This window comes from Epinephelus lanceolatus, chromosome 21 (genome assembly GCF_041903045.1).
Source record: "Epinephelus lanceolatus isolate andai-2023 chromosome 21, ASM4190304v1, whole genome shotgun sequence".
NCBI classification, from domain to species: domain Eukaryota; kingdom Metazoa; phylum Chordata; class Actinopteri; order Perciformes; family Serranidae; genus Epinephelus; species Epinephelus lanceolatus.
Genome location: NC_135754.1, coordinates 27,825,428 through 27,849,169, shown reverse-complemented (window position 1 = coordinate 27,849,169; position 23,742 = coordinate 27,825,428). Strand labels below are relative to the sequence as shown.

General features: G+C 42.7%; 1 protein-coding gene across 2 annotated transcripts; it reads left to right on the top strand.

Moving 5' to 3' along the window:
* Positions 1-1,386: 1,386 nt before the first annotated feature.
* ldb3b (LIM domain binding 3b) lies at positions 1,387-23,742 on the top strand. Of its 2 annotated transcripts, XM_033611292.2 has the most exons (10): positions 1,387-1,512; positions 1,714-2,064; positions 6,192-6,343; positions 7,973-8,048; positions 13,725-13,747; positions 17,035-17,232; positions 18,193-18,216; positions 20,792-20,961; positions 21,073-21,109; positions 22,552-23,742. In XM_033611292.2, the coding sequence occupies exons 2-10, from the start codon at positions 1,969-1,971 to the stop codon at positions 22,646-22,648; spliced, it is 873 nt and encodes a 290-aa protein (XP_033467183.1). In that variant the 5' UTR covers positions 1,387-1,512; positions 1,714-1,968; the 3' UTR covers positions 22,649-23,742. The 2 variants fall into 2 exon arrangements, with proteins under 2 accessions (XP_033467183.1, XP_033467184.1); XM_033611293.2 differs by lacking the exon at positions 18,193-18,216.

The following is a 23,742-nucleotide window of genomic DNA, read 5'->3' as shown; positions in this document are numbered from 1 at the left end:
TTATATGAGAAGAGAGAAGTGAATGCTGCGAGTTATAGTGAAGCTGACTTGCGGCTAGGACTTCTTTCTCTACTCATATAAAACCAGGAACAACAGCAACATTTTACAAAGGTAACGTTACAAAATTCGGCTTCATTACAGCTCACAAGGTTCACTGACAAAACAACTGTCTTTATCTGGACACATTTTCCCCACAAATACGTCATGCTAATGTATTTAGCTCAAGCCTATGGCATTTTACATTGTATAAATTAGCCTAGCAGCTAGCGGACTTCTCTCTTCTCATATGAAGCCAGGGACAACAGCAACATTTAACAAAGGTAACGTTACAAAATTTGGCTCCCTTACAACTCACAAGGTTCACTGACAAAACAACTGTCTTATACTAAACACGTTTTCCAAACAAATATAACATGCTAACGTTATTAGCACAAGCCTATGGAATTTTACATTGTATGAATTAGCCTAGCGACAAGCAGAGATTTCCTCTGCTCATATGAAGCCAGGATAAATCATACACAAGACTTAAAATGCTATTTTTGTGGAGGCTTTATTGTCTTCACAATTTATTGTTTCTTATCTGTGAAATTAAAGTAAATAAAAGCTTTGTTTCCACTGAGGGAAATGGTTTCAGCTTACAGAAATAGACAGGAGGTCTGCGTCGCCGCAACATGTAGCTACATTTCTGGGAGGTGAACATCAGGCTATGGTGTAGGTATTGCGTTGATTGAATGCAGAAGTATAAATTCCGGCTTACTGCTCAAACACCATCTCTTATCTTTTTAGAGGTCCAGGTCTGTGGATAATTCAGCTCCTGGTAAAAAAAAAAACTCCTAAACAAAGAACACTGAAGGAATAGAAATATTCAGCTGGTTGAAATCTGCATTCCACGCCGCTTTACACCGCTAAATTTACCTAAATCCTAGACACTGCTCCTTTAAAATCAGGTGCCTAGCATCACACTGTGCATAAACTTCTCAATTACACAGTGTGTGCTTGTGCCACTATTATACCAGGTCATGATTTCAAAGAAAAGTCTGTCGCCACCTTTGAAACAATGTCGGACTCAGTTTGTGTTCACTTAACCTCAGCAGCTGCGGGTGGCTGCTAATTGAATTGCTCCGAATCTCACACACACACAAACACAGAGCTCAATCAGCCTGGTGTGTGTGTGTGTGGGGGGGGAGGGGTTTCCAGGGAAACAGCAGCAGGTAATGTGTTGTTTCCTTTTCTCGAGCAGAATGAAAGCGCGTGAGACCGACAGGCGAATGACATCAGTGCACAGATTACGGATAACAGGGTGCTAGCAGCATGAACTGATAGCACTGAGAGAGGGAGAAAGAGAGAGGGAGAATGTGTTGCAGTAAGAGGGGTCTATATTGGCGATGTGAATCGGCAGTGAAGCATTCTGGGGCTTCGTGTTACAGGCCTTATAAGGGCCAGGGCCCCTGTGTCTATGCTCACCTCGGCTATTCTTAGGCTGTCTGTCCCTCGCCCTCAGCAACTCTGCAGGCAAGAACCTCTTCTCTCCTAATAATAAGTTTGAAGTTGACTTTTTAGAGTTTGCACTTTTTTAAATTTGAGCATTGTTTGGGGAGTTTTTTGGTTTGCTGTTTTGTGTGGCTCTAGTCAGAAAGAAGTGTAGTGTTCTGCAGTGGCTCTGTCTATCTACACATATCTGTATCTGTGTGCATGCCTGTGTGTGTGTCACAGAGGTCCCACAGCACCTGACTCACCCACCCACCGTCACCGCCACTCGTCCAGGGTGTTTGTCCTGAGAACTGTGAGCTGACAGGGAGAGACGGTAGTGAAGCCAGGGGCTGACGGAGGAGAAGCGACCAACAGAGGCCGGCCAGGACAAAAGGATAGCAGGGGGAGAGGACGGAGAACACGCACACAGCGAGCAGGAGGAGAAGCCACACAGCCAGCGGAGTTGTTAGCAGGAGGAGTGTTGACGTTTAACCGAAGATGAGTACGTACACAGTGACTCTGAATGGCCCCGCTCCATGGGGCTTCAGACTACAGGGAGGGAAGGACTTCAACATGCCACTCACCATCTCCAGGGTAAGGACAGAGACACTCTCACATGCTGTTGTGACAAAAACAGCTGATTTTAAACTGAAACTGAAGGTCTTCAACATGATACACTGATACTAACACAATGCACCATGATGTCAACACAGAGCCCTTTAACTTCAGAGTGAGAATCAATTTGGTGATTTGCAGGTGAAAATATAAGTTGACCAAATTAGTCTGAGTGTTTTTTTAGATGTGTATGTCACAACTACCTTGTGCTTCAACATTTAAACGACTGTAAGTGAAGCAGGTTTATTATAGCACCAGTGACACTGTAAAATAGAGTCCCTCACACAATTAAAGGTAACCTACATGTCCGAAAATGTTTATTTTCCATGCCAGATTTAGCCCAGTTTTTAAGCTTTTTACCTGGAAATCACCTCTGACAATAACGTGTTGCATGTTTAAACTCCATCAGGCTTGTGTCGAGGTATGTGTGTGTGCAGTAGCTGAGCAGCGGTTATGTAATGTTGCTGTATGTGATGATGACAGGGAGGCTCAGATGTAATGTCCAGAGAGATTTCAAGAATAGAGCAGCAGTGGAAAGACTAGAATAGCTTTTTTTTTTTCTGGTGTGGACGTGCTGCTGCAATATCGCTCTTGGGGAAAAAAGAAAATGAGTATAATATTTACTTCATTTACAGAGTCCTCCCTCGAACTTACAGGTCGTAATCAGCAAGATCAATCACGGTTAAAGTGGAGCTACTTTTCAGCTCCATGTATCATCGATTCAAGACAATGGGTTCTGATTCTTTTCAGAATAATTGGCGTATTTTACCGATCAAATCTTTTACATGTCATTCCAAAATAGATTTCCTAACAAAGACATAATCAACTACAACAAAGTTAAAGTCGTCTTTCAGTGCTGCAAATGCCAGCTGACAAAGAGGGTGATTTATTAAAGAAACTGAGTGATAACAAGAACATAAACACTCACGCTCAGACATTCTCAGCATATATAAAGATGCCTTTAATTATTGGGACTGGAGAGAAAGGGGGCAACATGAAGTGTCACTCTAGTTTTAACCTCCGCAGCAGAGAGACTCGGTGTCTCTCTTTCTCTCTGGCAGGACTGCTGGTGTATTTACAGCGTTTCCTTTATATAGCACTGGAGGAGAGGTGGATGGACAGACACAGAAGGGTGGGAAAGGGACAGGACAGAAGCGAGGAAGCTAAAGGCAGCTTGTGTTACCTTTTGGTAAGCTTTTTCCCTCGCTTATAGTTCAGTTTCAGTTTCACCTTTTTGGAGCTGCAGCTATTGAGAGCACAGCGTCATTGTGAAGGAATGGATGGATGGGGGGATTTGAGAGATTCGGGAGATGAGGGACGGTAGAGGAGGTGCGGACGTTAAGTCTCGTCCTTTATTCCAGATTGATGCTCAGCTGGTGATTGTATTGATTCGCAGCTGCAGGCATCTGTTGTCCTCTGATCCCTTAGTCTCAGGCAACCGCGGGGGGGCTTTGACCTGCGTCCGCCATGACATTGTATCATTGGATTTGAGTTCATCCTGTGGTTCTGCTTAGCTTTGACAGGTTAACATAAAACACGACAGCTTGACGTGACAACTCGGGGTGTCATTACAGTTTGACGTAACACCGCAGCGGTTTGGATTTCGGCCTACTTTTGCCAAGAACTAAGAAAGGAAAGAGGAATGAAGGCAGTGGATTCCTGACATCTTGTTAGCCAAGCTGCAGGTCCGCTTATTAAATATGTGACGCACTAAACTGTTTCTCTGCTGTCCAGTTATTTTATATATTAGGCGGTGGGAGGAATCGATACAGCACAGTACCGGGATATATCGCGACGAAGTATCTTTTTTTTTTTTAATCACGTAAATTGCTAAACGAGCAAAATCTCAATTTAACTTTTAGTAGCCCACTAAAATAATCAAATCAATCGCTTTTTTAGTCCACCAGATATATTTTGCTAAATTAAAAAGAAAGGATTGAGATGAACGGACAGAAAACTTTGAACAGATGTTTTCCTTTGGGAACATAACTTGCTGTTGAAAAAGGTAATAAATCACAATAGATTGCAACATATGTTATGCAATACTTGTTAAAATCGCAATAATATTGTATCATGACTTAAGTAGCGTGACAATATGGTATCGTGGGGCCTCTGGTGATCCCAACCCCTGTTTTATATGACTATTGGTGGGGCTGTCGGGAGTCTATGAACGTGCTGTCTTGAGGCAACATTAAGGCATCATCTCCTTGGACACTATCAACAGATGGCAGAAGCATGTACGTGGTCCAAGCATAGACCGTCTCCACGTAATGCCACCCACAAAACAAAGCCAAAATATCCAAGAGCGTTCCCTAGGATAGCGAAGGCATGACCTGACCTACTCTCCTTACTCTGATTGGCTAGCACTCGTTGCCTTTGTCAGTTGGATTGGTTTGGTTTAGGCAATGTAAGTGACAGGGTTTAAGGTCAGGGTAAGAATGTCAGGGCCGCTGCCATCTTGTGCTGGTGACATCATTTGGAGCCAGAGTCTGAGCAGCAGCGATCTCTGCAGTCAGTGGCGGCTCTAGCCTAAATGGCGCCCTGGGCGACACCCTCCCCCCACAACCCCCCCCCACCCCCCAACGGCACCCCCCGTGTCCAGTTCCAGCTCGTTTACCTGTCTGACCAATCGCGAGCACACAGATTGGCTCACAGTCATGACGACAAACCCCATTTATAGCATCACATGACAAATTAAAAACAAACTTTGATCTATTAGTTTCAGTATGCGTCCCATCTGCTAACATGAAGGGGGCGGAGTTTATAACCTACGCTGCAGCCAACCACCGAGAGGTGATCGAGATGTTTTGGCTTCACTTTTGAGGAGCTGGCATGTCGTCCATCTTTATCATACAATCCATGGGTCCAAGTAGGAATATATCCAGTCTCTCTATAGACTGATATAACACATTGTTTGGATATAAAATGCGCAAGAAAAACACTTCCACTTCCTGTTCCTGTTCCTATTCCACTCATCTGTTATAGAAAACATGCATGACAGAGTGGCGGGGCAGTGTTACATGTCTGCTTCACTCACAGTCTAACACTCCCACACACACACACGCACAATGACTGTAATTCAAAGGAAGAAACTGACGTGCAAAAGCAGACATGAAAAGGAGGACAGGAGGAACAAGGGTGGGCGTGACAGTTTAAGAAGCAGAACAGAGGACGTTACGCGATGTGGAGTAAAGTAGTTAAAATGTGGATTGTGGCAAGGAAGACTTAAAGGTCCAGCGTGTAAGATTTAGAGGGATTTTTAGTGGCATCTAGCTGTGAGGGCTGCAGATTGCAACCAGCTGAAAGTTCTCTCGGTAAGAATTCCTTCAGTGTTCATTGAGCTGGATGTTTTTACAGGGAGCTGAATAATCTGTCTTCATCTCTCAAACATAAAAGGGTCACTCTAAGGCGACGAAAACATAACAATTCTTATTTTTAGGTGATTATACACTAAAGAAAACATACTTATAAGATTATATTCCATTACTGCCAGCATGTCTCCTAAATCCTTCACACTGGACCTTTAATTTAAGTAAAAAAAAAAAGATAGATACAAGGAAGTGTTGGATGAATGTCAGTAGCAGGTGTGTGGGAGGGGTGTGGTGTGGTGTATGTGTGTGTTTGGGGGATGGAGGGGGGCTCGGTCGGGTCAATCACAGTGAAGCCTCAGGCATCAACAGCGCTGCTTATTTTTAACTCTTTAACGAGTTGACTGTAAGCTTAGACCTAACACTGTATGTTTGCCCCAGGCCTCCGGACTCACTTAAACCTCCTCTCTGTGTAGTTTAAGCACTGAAATCTGGCTTTGTAGCGGAGCCAGGAGCGCAGTGATTCAGCTGAAGGTCGAGATACGGCTGACAATTGGAAAAAAAGAGTTTTGATGATGCAGAGCTGATGAATAACTCTGGAGCGTTAGCTGCTACATCCCAGTTTACAGTGTCTTTCTTATCCTCCCCCTGGCAGATTTCTCCAGCATTCATAGATATCCCTCTAATGTAATATGTGTATGTTTGTGTAACTGTAAAAAGTTTTAAGTTACGTGTTTGTTTCCGGAGGAATCTGTGTCAGTGCCCCGAGTGTGACCTGCTCTGTTGATCCCTCCATAGATAACTCCGGGCAGCAAGGCAGTGGGCGGCAGCCTGGCCCAGGGCGACATCATCTCAGCCATCGATGGGGTCAGCACCGAGGGGATGACGCACCTGGAAGCCCAAAACAAGATCAAGTTGGCCACCAACAAACTGTCACTCACCATGCAGAAGTAAACACACTCACAGCAAAAACACCCGTCTCCATAAAACTTAAGTGAAAATGAACAATACAGGAAACAGTACGGTGCCCACTTCCTGTTCACAAATTCTCATATTACAGCTAAACTGTGCACTTAAATATGTCTCTGAAGGCATTTTAGATGTGAAATAGGCAATCTTGAGTTATTTTACCAGCACTTCCTTGTTTGTTTTGGTCTGCATTTGAGAACGAAAGACAGGGGCGGGTTTTTCGCTCGATCTGCTTCTATACTCTTTGTGTCTGTTAGCAGGCAAACGAAAACGCAAAAGCACAATCTGTAGTTGGAGCAACAGCCGTAAAGCCAGCAACCATCCGTTGGATTTGAGCTGAGAGAGGGGCAGGGAAATCTGGGGTGTGTTCAGCCCAAAACGGAGCAAACGTTTATTTAAACAGAAACAGTGGTGCGTTGAACATCCTGTTGTGTTACGCAGGCGCAGTGCCTTAATACAATTCAGTTCAAAGGGGCTTTATTGGCATGAGAAATGTACGTTTCCATTGCTGAAGCAGGTGTAAATTATAAACAAAAAAATATACTTAAGTGAACATCTACTTAAAATTTATTTATATACACGTTACTGCTGATTGGGTAACACCTCTGACACACCAAATGAGAGAAAAACGTAGCTCAAAGTCTGTTGCGCACAGTTTCAAAAAAACAAGTTGTCCAGCCTGAAAACCGTAACAAAACTAACACCGTTTTGAGACTGAATGTGCTCCAGGTACTATTCACATTAGCTGTGTCTCAATTCAGGGGCTGCAGCCTTCGAAGGCTGCATCTGAAGACACTGGCGCGACCAAGGCCGTCCCATTTCGAAGGGTCCTTCGAATACAGCTGAGAAAAGCAGCCTTCTGTCCCAGAATTTGGAGGATGCAACGGATGAATCCTTCGTGGCCCAGCCTATCCCAAGATGCATTGCACGCTGGTGACGATTATATATTAAGCTAAGTTAACTAGCTAACGGTTAATTGTTGTTAGCATTACTATTAGCTAAAAGCACACAGCTTAAACAATCTTAATTTAATAAGTTTACCTGAAAACTTTCCATCAGCCTGAAATATATCAAACGGCGGTGAATCATCTCAAGTATTAAATTAAAAGTATATATATAATAACAATCTCTGCGTCCATGATTTAGGGCTAACTAACTTACTAACTTACTCCTTCTTTCGTCAAGCGCAGTTGGTTGCTAGGTGACAATAACACCACTGGTTTGGGGTGAGAAAAACTGGTGATGCAACCAGGAAATCCTCCACAGACCACAGCCTCCCATTTCAGATACCATTTGGTTTGGCTGATGCGGTCTTCAAAGGACATGGCTGCCGTTGACCGCAAAAGGCCGCGTCATTCAGCTATTGTTATAATACAAAACTGTTCCTTCGTGTTTAAAGTAGTCGGGGCTGTGCATTAAAAACAATCATATAAATGTACCTACAGACACACACCCCACTTGGTTCTCATGATTTGTTAATGGCTGGGGTTTTTTTGTGAAATATCTTTAAAATTGCTAATAACAGAGTGGAAAGAAATACATATACAAAGAAATACAAAGAAAGACATAGCGGTGTATTTTAATGAGATGTTTCATTGTTTAACTTTCAGATCAAGACGTACTACAGCATTTCCCACAACAGCTGCAAGAATGGACTCACCCATGCCAGTCATCCCCCACCAGAAGGTACAAACACCCCCATGATACTAATGCACCCATCAACACAAACACCTGCTGTGTATCTGCAAAAGTTTGTCTGTTATACGTGTTTTGCATTCCTGTCCTGTTTGTGAGAATAATCTTCACAATACTTTAATGTTGCCATGAGTCGGTGTCCTGCAGCCCCCTAGTGTCAGATATTCACAGTGTGACTACAGGGAGCCTGTGTTGAGGTCAGAGGTCAGCAAACTCCACAAACCCACAATTGCATGAAAAGGAAATGAAGATAAAACAAGCTGATACCTTACTCTCATCTCACATTGTAGCTTTCTTTTCTGTCCATCTATTTTGATCTTTTCCCATCTTTTTAAAGAGTTAGAAAAAGTGAAATCTGGCATCTGACATTTTCCAGAATAAAAAGGAATCTCTTCCAAGTTTTTAAAAACAAATCCAGAGCTCCTCTCGACCTTGATCAGAGCTCCTGCCTCCTCCACACCATCTGCCATATTTCCACCAAGCCAGCAGGGGCAGTACAATTCCCCAACTGGCCTTAACTCTCCCGAAACTTGGAGATGATGATGATGATGATGATGCAGGGCAAGTTAGGAGAGGTGTCGGCAGCTACCCAGGGAGTTTCATCACGGGGGTAGGTTACCACAGTGACAAATAACCTCCAGTTATGTTATACGAAGAGAAGAGGATTTAACACCTTTGGGGATAAGCCAAAAACCATAGTTGATGTAACAAAACTTAACAAAAGTGCTGCCCTTCACTCTTGAGGAATGAAGCAAACACACACCACACCGTCCCCATTTAACCTCATATTACCGGGACTGTGATAAGAAAATACACTCAACATTTCCATCTCCACCCCAGCAGTCATTCCCCTCACACGTGGCACTATTTCGGGAGCGTACACACAAACATACCTGGCCGGCCTCCAGGTAACAAAATAGCAGGAGATCAAACTACAGGCATGGAACCAGGGAGATGATGTTGCAAAAAATCTTTTTAAAGAACTCCTTTTGCTGTTTCAGCTCCCTGATATCCCTTTCTGAGGCTTTTTATCTTCGAGCGAATGCGTCTCCCTCTGTCCTCCGACGCTGAGTTTTAAATCCGGTTTTGCCTGGAAAACCAGTTGCTGGTTAGGCTTTTTGTTAAATAAGTAACGGGGTTACAGGAAGGTGACAGTTTGTTGCTACAGTCTGCCCTCAGCCACTAGAGCCTTTGTTTTTCTTTGTTGTCATTTATTTATTTAAATATTCGCAAGCTGCAACTAAAAGACCGAATCACAAAGTTTGTTTACGATAATTTCTGGGTAGAAAACCCAATGCATCATGTTAGTTTTTAGCCACCTGAAAAAAATCGATATCAGTTTAGGTGTGCGCAATGTTACGAAGACTTTCGCTGCTTTTTGACGGGGAACTGAAGCCGTTATCTGAAAGCCACCAGACTCCATTGACAAAAACAGTCATTCTAACTCGCAAGAACACAAGAGCTGCTGGTCTTTCGTGTGTAAGGTAAAGCACGGCAGACTTGTTTGGCCGTGCACCCACAACTTCCATTTTTCATTCCTTCATCCGCCCTCTTAAAAAGATCAGTGTTGTGATTTTTTCACATTTAGAAACATGTTGATTCCACATCTTTCATAATGTTTATAAGTCTGTGTGTTTCATTGTCTGACCAGAAATGTTGACTTCTATTTGGGGCGTGCATCTCTACCTCTGGTTTGTCTATGTTGTATCTATGACAACGCTCAGAGCCAACCATAAACAGACAAGACACCGCAGTAAAAAACCGAACTGACATATTCTGTATGCACTCTATACATGTCTAAAGAATGCTATTAAAACCTGAATAATATCACCATATCCCACATGTCTTAATAGGAAAATTCTGCACTCAGAAAAAGGCCTAATACAGAATATCCAAATGGAATATGCTGTTTACACGACCCGGATCAAATTCAGAATATTGTCATATACAGAATAATGTTGGAATATTAGCGTGCGTGTAAACATGGTCGCTATTTCCTTAAACAGCTGGGCACTGTAGCTTTTAGCAAACGTCACTCAAACAGAAATAAACAATGCATTTTTTGGGGGACTATTTTCAGCCGCAGATTAATACACAATTGGTGCTTCAGGGTATTTACAGGGCCAGGACGGTGTTTGTGGGGTCAAATCAAAATAGACTTTAGTGCCTATGTTTATCGTGCTGACGGAACAGTGAGGGGGCTGGTGATTGTATCTGGGTGCCACCCCCCACGACCACCCCTTGGCGACCCCAAGGCATAAGATATATCAGGCTTTTGTTACGCAGGCGATATTTGTTAGTTGGGGGATTTACTGACATAACAATCACACAGAATATCAAAGCTTTAATATCCTGTTTTGTCATTTGTACCTTTTTATATTTACACAGAACAACCATGTCAAAACAGGTGTTACTTGGAGCACACATTACCACTATTGGGTATTTAAGGCTTGTGTCATGCTGGTTTATGTAATCTCTGCCAGGACTGTTAGGCAAAATCAGCAATGCCTGTATCCTGACTATACTGTGTGTTGCACTGAAGAAAGTGTGGTGGGAGTTAAGTTGAGGCCACCGTTGACGGAACTCTCCTCAGTGGGATGACATGAGTTTGGGTGAAGCGTCAGTCATGAAATACTTGATCTTAATTAAGGACGCGATCTGCATTGCCTCTGACATATCCAGATATCAGTCCTCACTAATGTGTTTCCCCTCTGGAGCTGAGCTGCTTTACAGTAAAAGGCCAACGGTAAGTCAGGTGTCAGGGAACGTGCTCCAGGCAGAATGCAGGGATGATGACGGCAGTATCATGCCAGTGACCCCACCTCACCGGGCCCATAGAGACTCCTGATTCCACGTGCACACACACACACACACACACACACACACACCCCTACACAGGAGAGCAGCTGTTGGTCAGGGAATGTTCCGCTCCGGTTACACTCCATCATCCTGAATCCCCTGGATGCCCTCCTGCCAAACCTGAGATAACTCCCTCTCTCTGCGGTTGAGATGACCCACGTGTGAGGTGCTGCTGAGCACGTTCCGCTTTACCTACTGTACCCTAAACACATCCATGTACTGTATGGACGAATACACCAGCTGATTTATGCACAAGAGAGCAGAACTGAGCACATTTACAGTGACAGTGACAGTTAAAGCCCAGATATTTTATGGTTAATCACGGTCGGCATTCGTCCCCTCTGACAGATGAAGGAAGTTTAATACATAGTTGGTGTTAAAGCGCTAGTTTGAAACTGGTTATGACACAGCCTTTGAGAATGAAGCCCAGAGTGAATGAAATGACATTACCGTACCTCCACTGATGTGAAAGTGCTGTGTGTTCGATTAGCTATTTAAATCAGACAGGAATTACTTGCTAACTTATGGTTTAAACCATGACTCCTTAATTTCTTGTGTTGTCATCGGAAGAAATGCATTATTTAATAGGAAACTGGTATTTTTCAACCTATTTTCTCATTCTTTTGTCTCTAATGGGGGTTTCACATCAGAGACCTGGGCCCAGATCTGAGTACACTTGACCTCAAAGTCCACTTTGTTTGATTAGTGTGTTTGAACCAATGTACCAGTGTACAAGGAAGTATGCTTGCCCAAGTCCACTTGAAAAGGTGGTCTTGTGTAAAGTTCATATGTACTCTGGTACAGTGCACATCAAGTATGAACAGCAACTGTTCGATAACACAAAGCTGGACTGCTATTTAATGTGACTACAAGACATTTTTAACTGGTTATGCAAGAGTCTCTATATCAGATGGCAGCGCAGCCCACTGTGGACAGACTTAGATCAGGCTTCGCTGCAATCTCCACCCTGCTGTCAGAGCTTCAGTGGGTGGTAGAGAGCTCCCCCTCTGGCCAGAAGCAGATGATAGTCCCTGAAGCAGCAGTGTACATCTGCGGCGCCCTTTTCTACACTGTAGCAAAAATGTCAGGTAGATGATGATGAAAGTGTACTTAGCTACGGAACAGCATTAAATGTGAAAGCTGAGCAGCAGAGGAGTGGAGGTGGGGGGGCAATCATACTCAGACATGGTACAAATCAGTCATACCTGATATGAAAACGACTTAGGTGACTGAAGGGGAAATCGATTTTTGAATTTGATCTAGTATTGAGTGAGAGCCCTGCAGCCGGCAGCCGCGCAACAGGCTGCAATATAATCCCTGGGGCTATATCGCACCGTCGATGTAGCTGATAGATCACATGATTCCTTTCTATGCAACCAATTGGTGAATCTCATTCAGGGCACCCTATTTAAACTACTTTGGCCTGCCTACTGTTGCTGCTTTCTCTGCAAGCTGCTTTGCAACCCGCCTCCACCCCAGCTCCTCCTTTTTAAGCTGTGTCTGACTTATCAATGTGATTTCTGTTTGTCATTGATGCTGCTCTGTTTTGTTCCCGGGGGGTCTTTGCTGCTGCTCTCACTGCCTTAGGCTTTCCATGTAGGCGCATGGAAGGGCAGGGAGGTTTGCTTTCTCTGCCTCAGGCTTTCCATGTAGGCACATGGAAGGGCAGGGAGGTTTGCTCTCGCTGCCTCAGGCTTTCCATGGAAGAGGCTTTCTGCGTAGGCCTAGGAAAGGCACCAGAGAGGCCCCAGAACAGAGCCATAGTGCCAAATATAATACTGCAAATGGAAACAAAGTTTTCTTTGACTAAAGTGTTCCTGACTGACCTGTCAACTTGTTACACTCTGTTTCCATCTTCAGTCGGACACTGCATCCATCTGATTTGCGTGGCGGAGGGAATTTGATTTTCCCTAACCACTCACTAGACACCAACATATCTGCCTGAATCTAACTTGATGTTAGTTTCACGCTGATGCATAGCCATACCAACATCATAGTGTTGTTAGGGTTTTAAGAGAGTCAAAGTCAATCTATTTTGTCTATAGCCGTCACCATTGTAATTACTTCTGATTGGTTCTGGCGCACCGCTTGACAAAACTTGACAGCAGCGTTAACCCCGCCCTTTCTGCGCTTGGAACATTTTCTATGCAAATGGAGAGACTACCATTTCATGTCACGATGCCAGACGAATCAGTTCGAACTCAGTGGAGCAGTTGGATTCAGAGGTCTGGACCCAGGCAAGAGGATTGTGTAACAGCACAGCCCAGAAAAGATTTCTCATCAGTTTAAACTGAATTAAAATCGATATCATATAACCGGTTCTACACGATCTGCTGGACAGACTTCTTGGCAAAAGCTATTTAAAAAGTAAAATCCTTTACATGCATTACAGTGTTATACACAAGCTTACAACTGAGGTGCCACCGCAGTAATGGCAGCTCGTCTACTCGGATTCGTCTATATGTAACGGCTGCAGTCCTGACACAAGTGGATCAGGTGGAATGTGTTGTGTTTGTGTCGTTGTGTGTATTTGTGGCTGTCCTGTGCTAAATGTGCGTCTGTGTCATGTGATTAGGGCGCCTCTGCTCTTGTCAGTCACTCCTGGTGATGCAGGGGAAGCTGGGAAATATCCCAGTGATGACAAATGGCTGCTATTCTGACCTGTTCATGGGATTACAGCATAGTGCTGTCGTTGGATAGTTTCCTACAAACACACACAGTGCCATTGTTGTCACTAAAATAACCTCTGGTGGTTTCCTTCATTACATGCTTCTCTCTGTCTGTCTGTCCCTCTCTGGTGTGTTTCAGGTTATCGCAAACACAGCTGCAAAGTCAGTACCATCACATTTCTCCATATTTAATGTGCATGAAGTGCCAGTAGAGAATGAGTTTTAACAGATCTGTCACTGGTGATTTTGGCGTGGAATGAAGTTGTGTCAAACATACATTCATGTATGTGAAGGCCCAGATGTAACAGTAACATCATACTCAGTGTGTCGATCATTTGTTTCTTCAGGTAACATGTTATTAACAGCACCTGGTTCACAGAAGTGGAAAGTAAAAAAAAAAGTATACAGTACTTCAGCACAGTTTGAAGGTACTGCTACTTGAGTACATTGTATGACTTTCTATTTTTCCTTCTTCTTCCTGCCTTCATAAAATGATACTTTGCTAACCTAACAAAGATTATATTTTATTTTTATTTGAAATTATTAACGTTATTTTCAAAGGAACAGTTCATTCAAAGATCACAAACACATACTCTTCCTCGCACTTGTAATGTTATTTATCAGATTATTTTGGTGTGCTAAGTGTTGGTGAGAGGGGCTGTCCCGAAAACCATTTAAGGGGCTTCAAAGCGTAAGTGATAATTACTGGCAAATTTTCTAAGCTTTGATGGACCGCGAAGGGACGCGACAGGACCTGAAGGGGTCCGCAGAACGCAGAACTGCCAATGGACCTATGGCTAAGCCACGCCCCCCTCCACTCACTCCACAAACTATCAACATTCAGTGACCGGCGCTATGGCAGGTGTCACAGTACACGACATTTCACAGGAGGCAATTGATGACTTTTGGGGACATAACGATCAGATGTCATTGAGAAGTAACCAAAAGGGCCTAAACTACGCATTGGAGGGATATATTCATCATTTTATTGTTGAGAAGGTCGATGAAAAGCTTAAATTACAAGCCAAAATTTACAGGTCACAGTGTACGCTTGTGAACCGCATCTCATTGCCGTCAAAGACAACAAGTTAAAGTGCCACTGAAGTTAAGGTTTTTGGCTCAGAATATCTTTACCAAGAGTGTCTCTCCGTTAGTTTGGTGCTACAGTATTTACATTGAATCATTCAGCATAACGTTTGCCAACCTTTGTTATCTCTGCGATAATTACATAAATTAATGAAGCTAAGCTCCAGAAGTTAACGTTAGCTTAACTAGAGCCCTTTGGACAACAGCTAACAATGATGTACGATCACCAAAGTACAAAACTAGAATAAAATAGGCTAATGAACTCCCAGCAAACAAGGTGACACGATGAACAACGCAGCTAGGAGCTAACGTTAGGCTAACTTTAGCTAACGTTAGCTAGAGATGTTAAAGATAACTTTATATTTCTTTCCAGCAAAGTCACAATGTGTTGCCTCAAACACAATGTTGACTTACCTTAAAAGAAATGTAGACATCATTGTTAATCTTATTCACGTTGAGTTGATGTTGTGGTCTAACGTTACCGCACAACTTAAAAAAGGAGACACTTTTCTCGGTTGAGATGTGGTTTAAAGTGTAAAAAATACACCTCATCGCCCAGCCTCTCAGGATACCTTGTGTCAGAGTTGCATGTACCCCATGCACACCGTTTGACCATTTTTAAACTTCAAATCTCCGAAAAAGTTCATAAAACCAAACAAAACTGACTTCCTGTAATGCATTTCAATGAACGTCCAGGCAGAGAATGTCCGAGTGTATGGGAATGGCTAGACGCACTGTGATTGGTTCATCGCATTTGAGGGTGGGACTTAGCCATTGGTCAATTTGACGCTTAAAGCCAGGGACCAATACGCCGAGAACACTGGCCTTGTATGTGTAAGACACTTGCCACCTCCCTTCACTTTCCTCCACAAATTTGGTAGTGAAAAAACAGAACAAAATTTGACACATTAAGATACTGATTAGGCGTCAATTACCGTAGTGCGGATCGAAGTTTCAAAGCAATGGGTCAGCCCCAGTTGGAGATATAGGCCAAAGAGATGTCTGCCCTTTCTCCAATATAATGGAACTAGATGGCACTCTGGTTGTGGTGCTCAGAGCGCCAAAAAAATACATTTAACTCATATGTCTCTTCTCAAAAATCCTGACCCGGTTACTAAAGATTATCCACAGACCTTGTTGTGAGCAGTTTCAGGTAGGAACTGTTTTCTTGCACACAGTATCATTGCGCAGAGGGAAGTGTGCATCCACCAATGAGCTAGCCAACGTTACAGCTCAGCCGATGAGGACGCTGTCACCAGCACGGGCCTCTCGTCCATGATTACGCTTTCTTCTGCACGCTGGCGGGTGTAGTTTGGTAGCAAGAAAGTAGTTCCTACATGAAACTGCTCACAACAAGGTCTGTGGATTATCTTGAGTAACTGGTTCATGATTTCTGGAAAGAGACATTGCTGTTGGGTTTTTCATTTGTAGTTTTTTGGCGCTTTGAGCACCACAAGCCGAGTGCCATCTACTTCCATTATATTCAAAAGAAGGCAGACATCTCTACGGCCGATATCTCCAACACTCAGCAACTCAGCACAAAACAATCAAGCCTGATAAATAGCACTACAGGTAAGAGGAAGAGTATGTATTTTTGATTTGAGGGTGAACTGTCCCTTTAAGTAAAGAGTGTAAAATTGAACTCATACGCTGCTATGATATCAACCTGTGTTCTCCACCTCTGCTGGTCCTCTTCAGCTCTCATATTAATTTTGTGAATATAAATGAATTTGCTGTGTATTACTGTGTATAAATGCATGAATTGGTGATTTGTTTGTCCTTCATACATCCATGTTTGACAGTAGTGTAGTGTGTGTATTTCACTGTGTGTCTTTTGAATTGTGCAGATAATCAGCCCTGTGGTCCTGACAGTTTTGCCTGATGGGTGTTGCAATGTGTTAGCATGCTTTGAACTTCTTTGGACTACTGCTGTTGAGTATACATGAGTCATTAGGATCCTTTCTACCATCAGGGTGTGCAAAGTCAGAAGCGCATAGTGACTTTAAAAAGGAGAGAGCAAAGTGTTTCTGTTTCACCAGTCGTAATACATTTTATGAAGAATGTTAATTTTCTGCTGTAACTCATCCGTTCTCTTTATGCATTGCACTCTGAGACAACAGTGTCCATCACCTAATCAAGAATGTAGTTGTGTTCAGACATTGCAGCCCTCTACAAGCTAAGATAGAGTGGTACAATAGCTCCACCTCTCTGTCAGCTGCGGTACTACATGCTGACACGGTTTGGTGTTTTCACTGTTGTTTGTTTCCTCTCAAATTCCTCTCTCCTCCCCCATCTGTTGACCTCACACCTGAAACCTCCCCACCTCCTCGTCACTGACCTCTGACCCCACCCGACTCTGACAGTGTGGAGTACACCCCCAGCTTCAACCCTATTGCTCTGAAAGACTCGGCCCTGTCCACCCACAAGCCCATTGAAGTGAGGGGTCCGGGAGGAAAGGCCACCATTGTTCACGCCCAGTACAACACACCAATCAGCATGTACTCACAGGACGCCATCATGGACGCCATCGCAGGGCAGTCGCAGGCCAAGGGACACGACAGGTGAGGTCACACAACCAAACTGGCACTCTCTCCGCTCACACTTTATATCAAACTGATCAAACCAGCCCACATGATTAGAAATTAAAGGATCAGTTCACTCAAATTACAAAAAACAACCATACTTTTCTCACTTAACACTGGTGGTATCCAGCTATGTAGATAGTTCAGGTTTTATTGCAAATATATTGATACATCCATCTTGAAGATTTCTACTCCACCAAAAATATAATGGCGGTGAAAGGAATTGTGCTTGTGCTACTCACTGTATTAAAGGGATAGTGCACCCAAAAATGAAAATTCACCCATTATCTGGTCACCCTCATGCCGATGGAGGCTCAGGTGAAGTTTTAGAGTCCTCACAACACTTGCAGGGAGAGGGGGGTAGCAACGCAACTCCACCTAATGGAGGATTATGGCGCCCCAGATTCAAACGTCCAAAAACACATAACTGAAACCACAAAATATCTCCATACTGCTCGTCCGTAGTGATCCAAGTGTCCTGAAGCCCCGACATTAAAAGTTGTTTGGAAAAACGTCAAGGAATTCAGCAACTTGTGTTTTCCAAAAACAGCGTCAATCTCTTTACACTCCATGCAGGAACCAACTAAGTCGTGCATGTAGTTTCCAGTGTAAATGTTCTACAAAAATAAAAGACAAGGTGGATATCTGTAGCAGTGAAAAGTGAGAAAATATCTTGTTTTTATTCATTTGGTCAAATCAACTCTCAAAAGATCATTTTCTACAAAGCATAAATCAGCTTTTGAACATTTAAGCCTGCTGCTACAGGGCTTTTCCATGTTGTCTGTGTCTGTGCCATGTACTCCTCCGTGCTTTTCACCCACTTTCCTCTGCTCATTCCATCCACAACCCAAAAAAACAAACAAACAAACAAAAAACAACCACACCTGTGCTGTCATCCACCCATCCATGCCCATCCTGCCTTCCTGGTTGTGACCTCAGTGAGGAGGCGGGCTCCCCCTTGGCGTAAGTACAGCAGCACTCCTTTCCTCTCCCGCCACTCCTCATACGCGTCTCCTTTGTCTGATTTTATAGCAGCTTGTGCGTTGCTCTGTGTGTCTCATATACTAATATTATCCTGAGATATTTAAATATTAATATGATTATAATTAATATAATGATAAAAATGTTTGCAAATTCTACATCCTGTATTTGTCCATTTTAAAGTGTTTTTATGTGTTTAACCATACTGTATAATGGTCAAACTCACTAACCCAGGGGTTGTCTTATGTATCTGGAAGTACCTAGAGGTACTTTGGTCAAAGTGTGACAGTGTGAGTTGTGTTGAGGGGTTTTTTTTCTGTTTGAGTCCTCTAAAAAATAGCCAATATCGTCACAGCCTTGGGAACCTGATGCGATTTCACGGCATGGGAATGTTCTGAGTATCCAATTGCAGGTTTTCAAACGACTACTGCTCGATCAGTCACTTTTCTAACACTTATTAAAAACCTCTATCCAGTCATGTTGCTGTGTAAACTCACTCCAGTATCTACACTACGGTACAGGTAGGCCTACCTTCAGCCTGGAACAACAGGACAGCACAAAGACAGTGCAGTGGTAGTATTTATATAAACAATGAACAGACTGTGTGTGTGTGTAAAGCAACAACAATGCAACTGTTGGTCTTAATGTAATAACTGCCCATAATGAAATTGAATCTGATTCAATAAAATTATGTTCCATTAGGAAAAAGGCAGGGAGAAAATTAACTCACTTAGATATTGCATTTTTTATTAATTTATTTGTTTTATTTGATTTCTAATGCCTGAGTTGACATAGTCTAATTCAACTGTGGAGATAGAAATAATTTGGCACTTTTATTGAGGTAATCTATGAGTGACATCACATCTGCTTCCAGCAAAACAAAGCCAAAACGAGAAAGCCAGCAGAGATACCAGCAATGCAGCATCGTCCGCATATAAAAATAAATCACATGCACATGCCGAGTTCAGATCATTAATGTATGCTAAAAACAACAGTGGACCCAAAACACTCCCTTGTGGGACACCACATGTCATAGCCTTTGGGAATTATTACGACTTCAGTCAAGTGTTTTTATTCCTCTTTAGGCAAGAAAAACAAATTATGAAGTTCATTCTTAACATGTCTTTTTCAGGGAGTTTTTCACATGTCCACTCGGATGGAAATGTTAAACAACTAAAAAATCTAACTAAAAAAATACAAACCAATCAAAAAAGAGTCTATGTTTAGGCTGTAGTGCGTTCACATTAATGCCATGCAAACGCAGTCACTCAGGTGCTCCTGACTCCTCAGCTTCTCCCCTCATTCAACTCTAAACAAAAATATTGTTTGTTACATATACATTACATTCTAATAACTCAAATCAACTGATTTACAGCCAAAAAAGTCACTGCAGATTATCAAGAACAACAAAGCTGCAGTGACATTAGTAACTGTAGTTGAAATACAGCCAGTGATGCCAGATGATTAATTGTAATTTCCTCACAACATTAAATCAATATTCACTCCTTAGATGTTACTTGATGTTACCAGATTTATTTTACCTGCCAGGGTCTCCTGTTACAGAAGGACTAGCAAGACATTCTTGAGCTACACAACATTTCTTGCATTCTGTCGGCCATCTTGGTTTTGAAAGATTTGTGCTGCATTGACAACACCTGGCCAGTGGGTGGCAGTGTATGGCATGACACACTAGGGTCCACTTAAGTGACTTAAATGCCACTAAAGCATCAAAACCCATGCATATACAAGAAAATGGCTTTTACATAGCTGTCCACTGCAGTGACCACTATACAAAAACAATCAGTTTGGGGCTGCAGTGCGTAAAGAGGGCAGAGGAGGAGCGCGAGTCAAGGTAATTCATCTAAATGTGTTTTATTTCTAATCTTTTGTCATGTTTAACTTACATGTTTTTAAAGGTATCTTCGTATTGTAAACATAACAGAGCACAAAACAAATTTAAATTGTCATTTATAATAATAAAATATATAATAATATTTCTGTGCAAACACTACGAGCATACAGAAGCAGGTGTAGATCTTTTTAGTACCTACGAAAAGATCAGAGCTACTAACATATTGATGAATGCCGAATACACCTAAATTTTCTTCTGCTAACAGTTTAAACACAAATTCATTCTGCTCACGTTTCAGACATTACTGGAATAAAATTGTTAAACATAAAACATTAGTTCATTTGCTTTTCTATGCAGAATATGATGCTGCTGAAATAAACATTAGATGTGTAGTGTTTTTGGAAACTGCCTCATGATATGAAGTTTCTAGAAGTGTATGATTCAACTTTTTCCCATGGTCTGGCGTTAAAAAAAGTGAACAAAAATCACAACATTGTAATATCAAAATGCAGTACTTAAAATTTGCAACACAAGGCGAATGGGCACCCTGGTGTTCTGCTAGTATCGGATCAGGAATTAAGCGTATCGTCTCAGCCCTACTGTACATACATCATGGGCATTTAGTACATTACGATCATCTAATACATGTGGGGGCTTTAAATAGAGTACATACCATAGACTCAAACAGTCCTCTCTTCCCTGCAGTGGAGCTCTGCCTGTCAAGGACCCTGTGGTAGACTGTGCGTCTCCGGTTTACCAGGCAGTGATCAGGCCAGGAGAGTCAAACCAGGATATGTCTGATTGGGCTCGTCGTGCTGCCAACCTGCAGTCCAGGAGCTTCAGGATGCTGGCCCACATCACTGGAACTGAATACCGTCAGTACACTGACTCCTGCTTTTCTTCCTTTCCTACCTTCTCTCTTGATATTTTGGATACTCTAGTTTTTTTCCATACTCACCAAATTTTATTTATTTCTCTCCATGCAGTGCAAGACCCAGACGAGGAAGCCCTGCAGAGGTCAAGGTAAGACGTGGAAAAAAAGTGAGAGCACTTTAAAGCTACAGTGGGTCACTTTTTATAAAAAAAAACTTTTTGTCATATTTGCTGAAGCTGTCAGTACACAACACAGATCATGCGTGGAAAAAAAAATCATATTCCTCTGGCCCATTCGTGGTGCTCCAAATGGCAGCTGATACCAATCTACAAAAGACCCGTTTCCACCAAGCAGTACGGTACAGTTCGATACACTTCTTTTCTGTTTCCACTGAGCAGTATGGTTCGGTTCAGTTCAGCTTTCAGGAAAACCGATTTACCTCTCCTTGGGAAAGACATGACAGTGTATGTTGCTCTAGCAGCATAAGCAATCACTAAAGCCCTGTTTCCACCGATTAGTACAGTACGGTACAGTTCAGTTCGGTTCGCTGTTTTTCTGTTTCCACTGTGAAAAGTTGTGGATGGTACCAATGGAACCGTTCTGTACCGTCCCCATGTTTGGTCCCCCCTCTGTTGGGGTACCTAGCACACAGATCAGGTACTAAAAGGTGGAGCTGTGAACTCTGCAGTCTGATTGGTCAATAGAGGACGGTCACTCTGCTCAGGGCTGAGTTGTGGCTGGTTTTGAGGCTCATGTAACCACTGTTCATACTGTGGAGAGTTTTATTAGTAAACTGTAACTATAAAATGAAAGGATGTTTTGCTGCCTCTCACAGCAGCTGGAGTCGGAGAAAAAATAATTTACTGGGCCGACTGCCGGCAACTTTTAAGGTAACGTCACATATTGACATATTTCATGCTATTGCCTGCTACACATATTTGCATACTACGTTGTTATTAAAATAATTCCACTGGCTTTTGGTTTCACATTGAAAATGATCAGCGGGCTCCCGGGTGAAGATCTGATGTTCGTTTGACCCGTCCACCTCCCCTCCCGCCTTCCCTACACGGACTCTCTCGCTCTTTATACTACGATAGTTGACAGCGGCTGGCACATTTCATCATGTCACCAAAGGTGCCTTTGTACATTGACGCCTTCCTTGTTGGCTGCTGTGTCAACAACTAACGCCGCCCCATGCGTATTATACCGCCATAGAAGGTGCCTTTGTGCGTTGGTATCTGACGCTTAAATCACTGACAAAGCGCTGATATTTGACGACTTGGGAATGTGACCAAGCTTTTGTTTTCGTTCACACTCTGTGGATTCTTGCAAATACCATTAGCAGCACAAGGAGACGCCAAAAGGATATGATTTTTCAGATTATCTGTTTCATGTATTACTGACAGGATATAGTCACAGCTTCAGCAAATATGATGAAATTTTTTTGTTTTTTTTTATTAAAGTTCATTAAAAGAGGATGTCAGTTGACTCACTTTTGCAAACAGCATAACTTCAGCCCTGCATTTTGAGAAATATGCTTATTTGCTTTCCTGCTGGTGAACTACTGACGACTTATCTTCCACACCACCAGAGAGAAGTTTGAGTCGGAGGTGAAAGGGCCCCGCTTTGCCAAGCTGAAGAACTGGCACAATGGACTGTCTGCACAGATCCTCAATGTCCAGAATTAAGGAAAGCAGGAAATAATGAGAGATGGGGAGGAGGAGGACATGTGAAGGAAGACATGGACAAAAAGCCTACGAGTTGACAGGAGAAGGGGATAAATTATGGAGGGATTAAAAAAAAAAAAAGAGCAGCAAGAGGAGGAAACTCCTCAGGAATGTGAGATAGTGTTGTAGCTTAGATTAGTAGAATGTGAGATACAAACTGTTAGTGTGAGAATGCTACGTGTTCATAAGCTCAATATTACCTGTTAAATGTATCCGTCTGCTGCTAAGACCTGATCTCGCATTTGGGTTTTTCCACAGGCTGTATATAAAGATGGGCGCGCCGTAACAGCTCCCCAAAAGTGAAGCCGAAACATCTTGATTGCCCCTGGTGGCTGGCTGCAGTATGGATCATAACCCTGCTCCCTCCGTGTTAGCAGATAGGACATTAGCCAAACTAAAAGATCAAAGTACACGTCAAATACATTTTTCGGTACTTCTTATTGCGCTGATATTTGTTAATGTGTTCATTTGAATGCTAAGTTTGGTTTTGATAAGTTATTTAATGCTATAATATGGGGGGGGGGGGGGGGGGGGTCACATCATGATTGACAGCTGTGTGTGCCAATCAGTGTGCTCAGGATCAATGGCACTACTCATGATTGGCTCAGATGGCAGGAACTCGATAATGCAGAGATCGTTACTGCGCAGACGCTGGCTCCAAATTACTTTACAAGCGCAGGATGCACAGCACCCATATCCGAGATATTCTGGCTTCACTTTTGTGCAACGGGAGGAAACGGAGACGCGTTGTCCAGCTTTATATAACGTCGATGGGTTTTTCTCTTTGTTTCCTGTTTGTTTTGGCTCTGTCTCTCCTAAACGAAAGGGAAATTGTACAAAAAAATAGTGAAAATGCAGAACTGATATTTCTTTTAGTACATAAACCGCATTAACAATGAGTTATGGATTTTAACACTAAGCATGCTTGTGAGAAGGCACATAAGGACAAATACACACATAGAGATTTACCTAAATGCACAAATACAGTATGTAAAAAAAATGCACTCAAAAATGTACTTATATCAATGTGAATAAATGTTTTCTTAAAACCATAA

What these genes read in the sequence shown, in the direction of transcription:
- ldb3b (XM_033611292.2), top strand. Translation starts at nt 1,969, where the DNA reads ATGAGTACGTACACAGTGACTCTGAATGGCCCCGCTCCATGGGGCTTC. An exon ending in GAGGCGGGCTCCCCCTTGGC is followed by an intron (nt 18,217 to 20,791) that starts GTAAGTACAGCA and finishes TCTTCCCTGCAG; the next exon opens with TGGAGCTCTGCCTGTCAAGG. An exon ending in GAAGCCCTGCAGAGGTCAAG is followed by an intron (nt 21,110 to 22,551) that starts GTAAGACGTGGA and finishes CCACACCACCAG; the next exon opens with AGAGAAGTTTGAGTCGGAGG.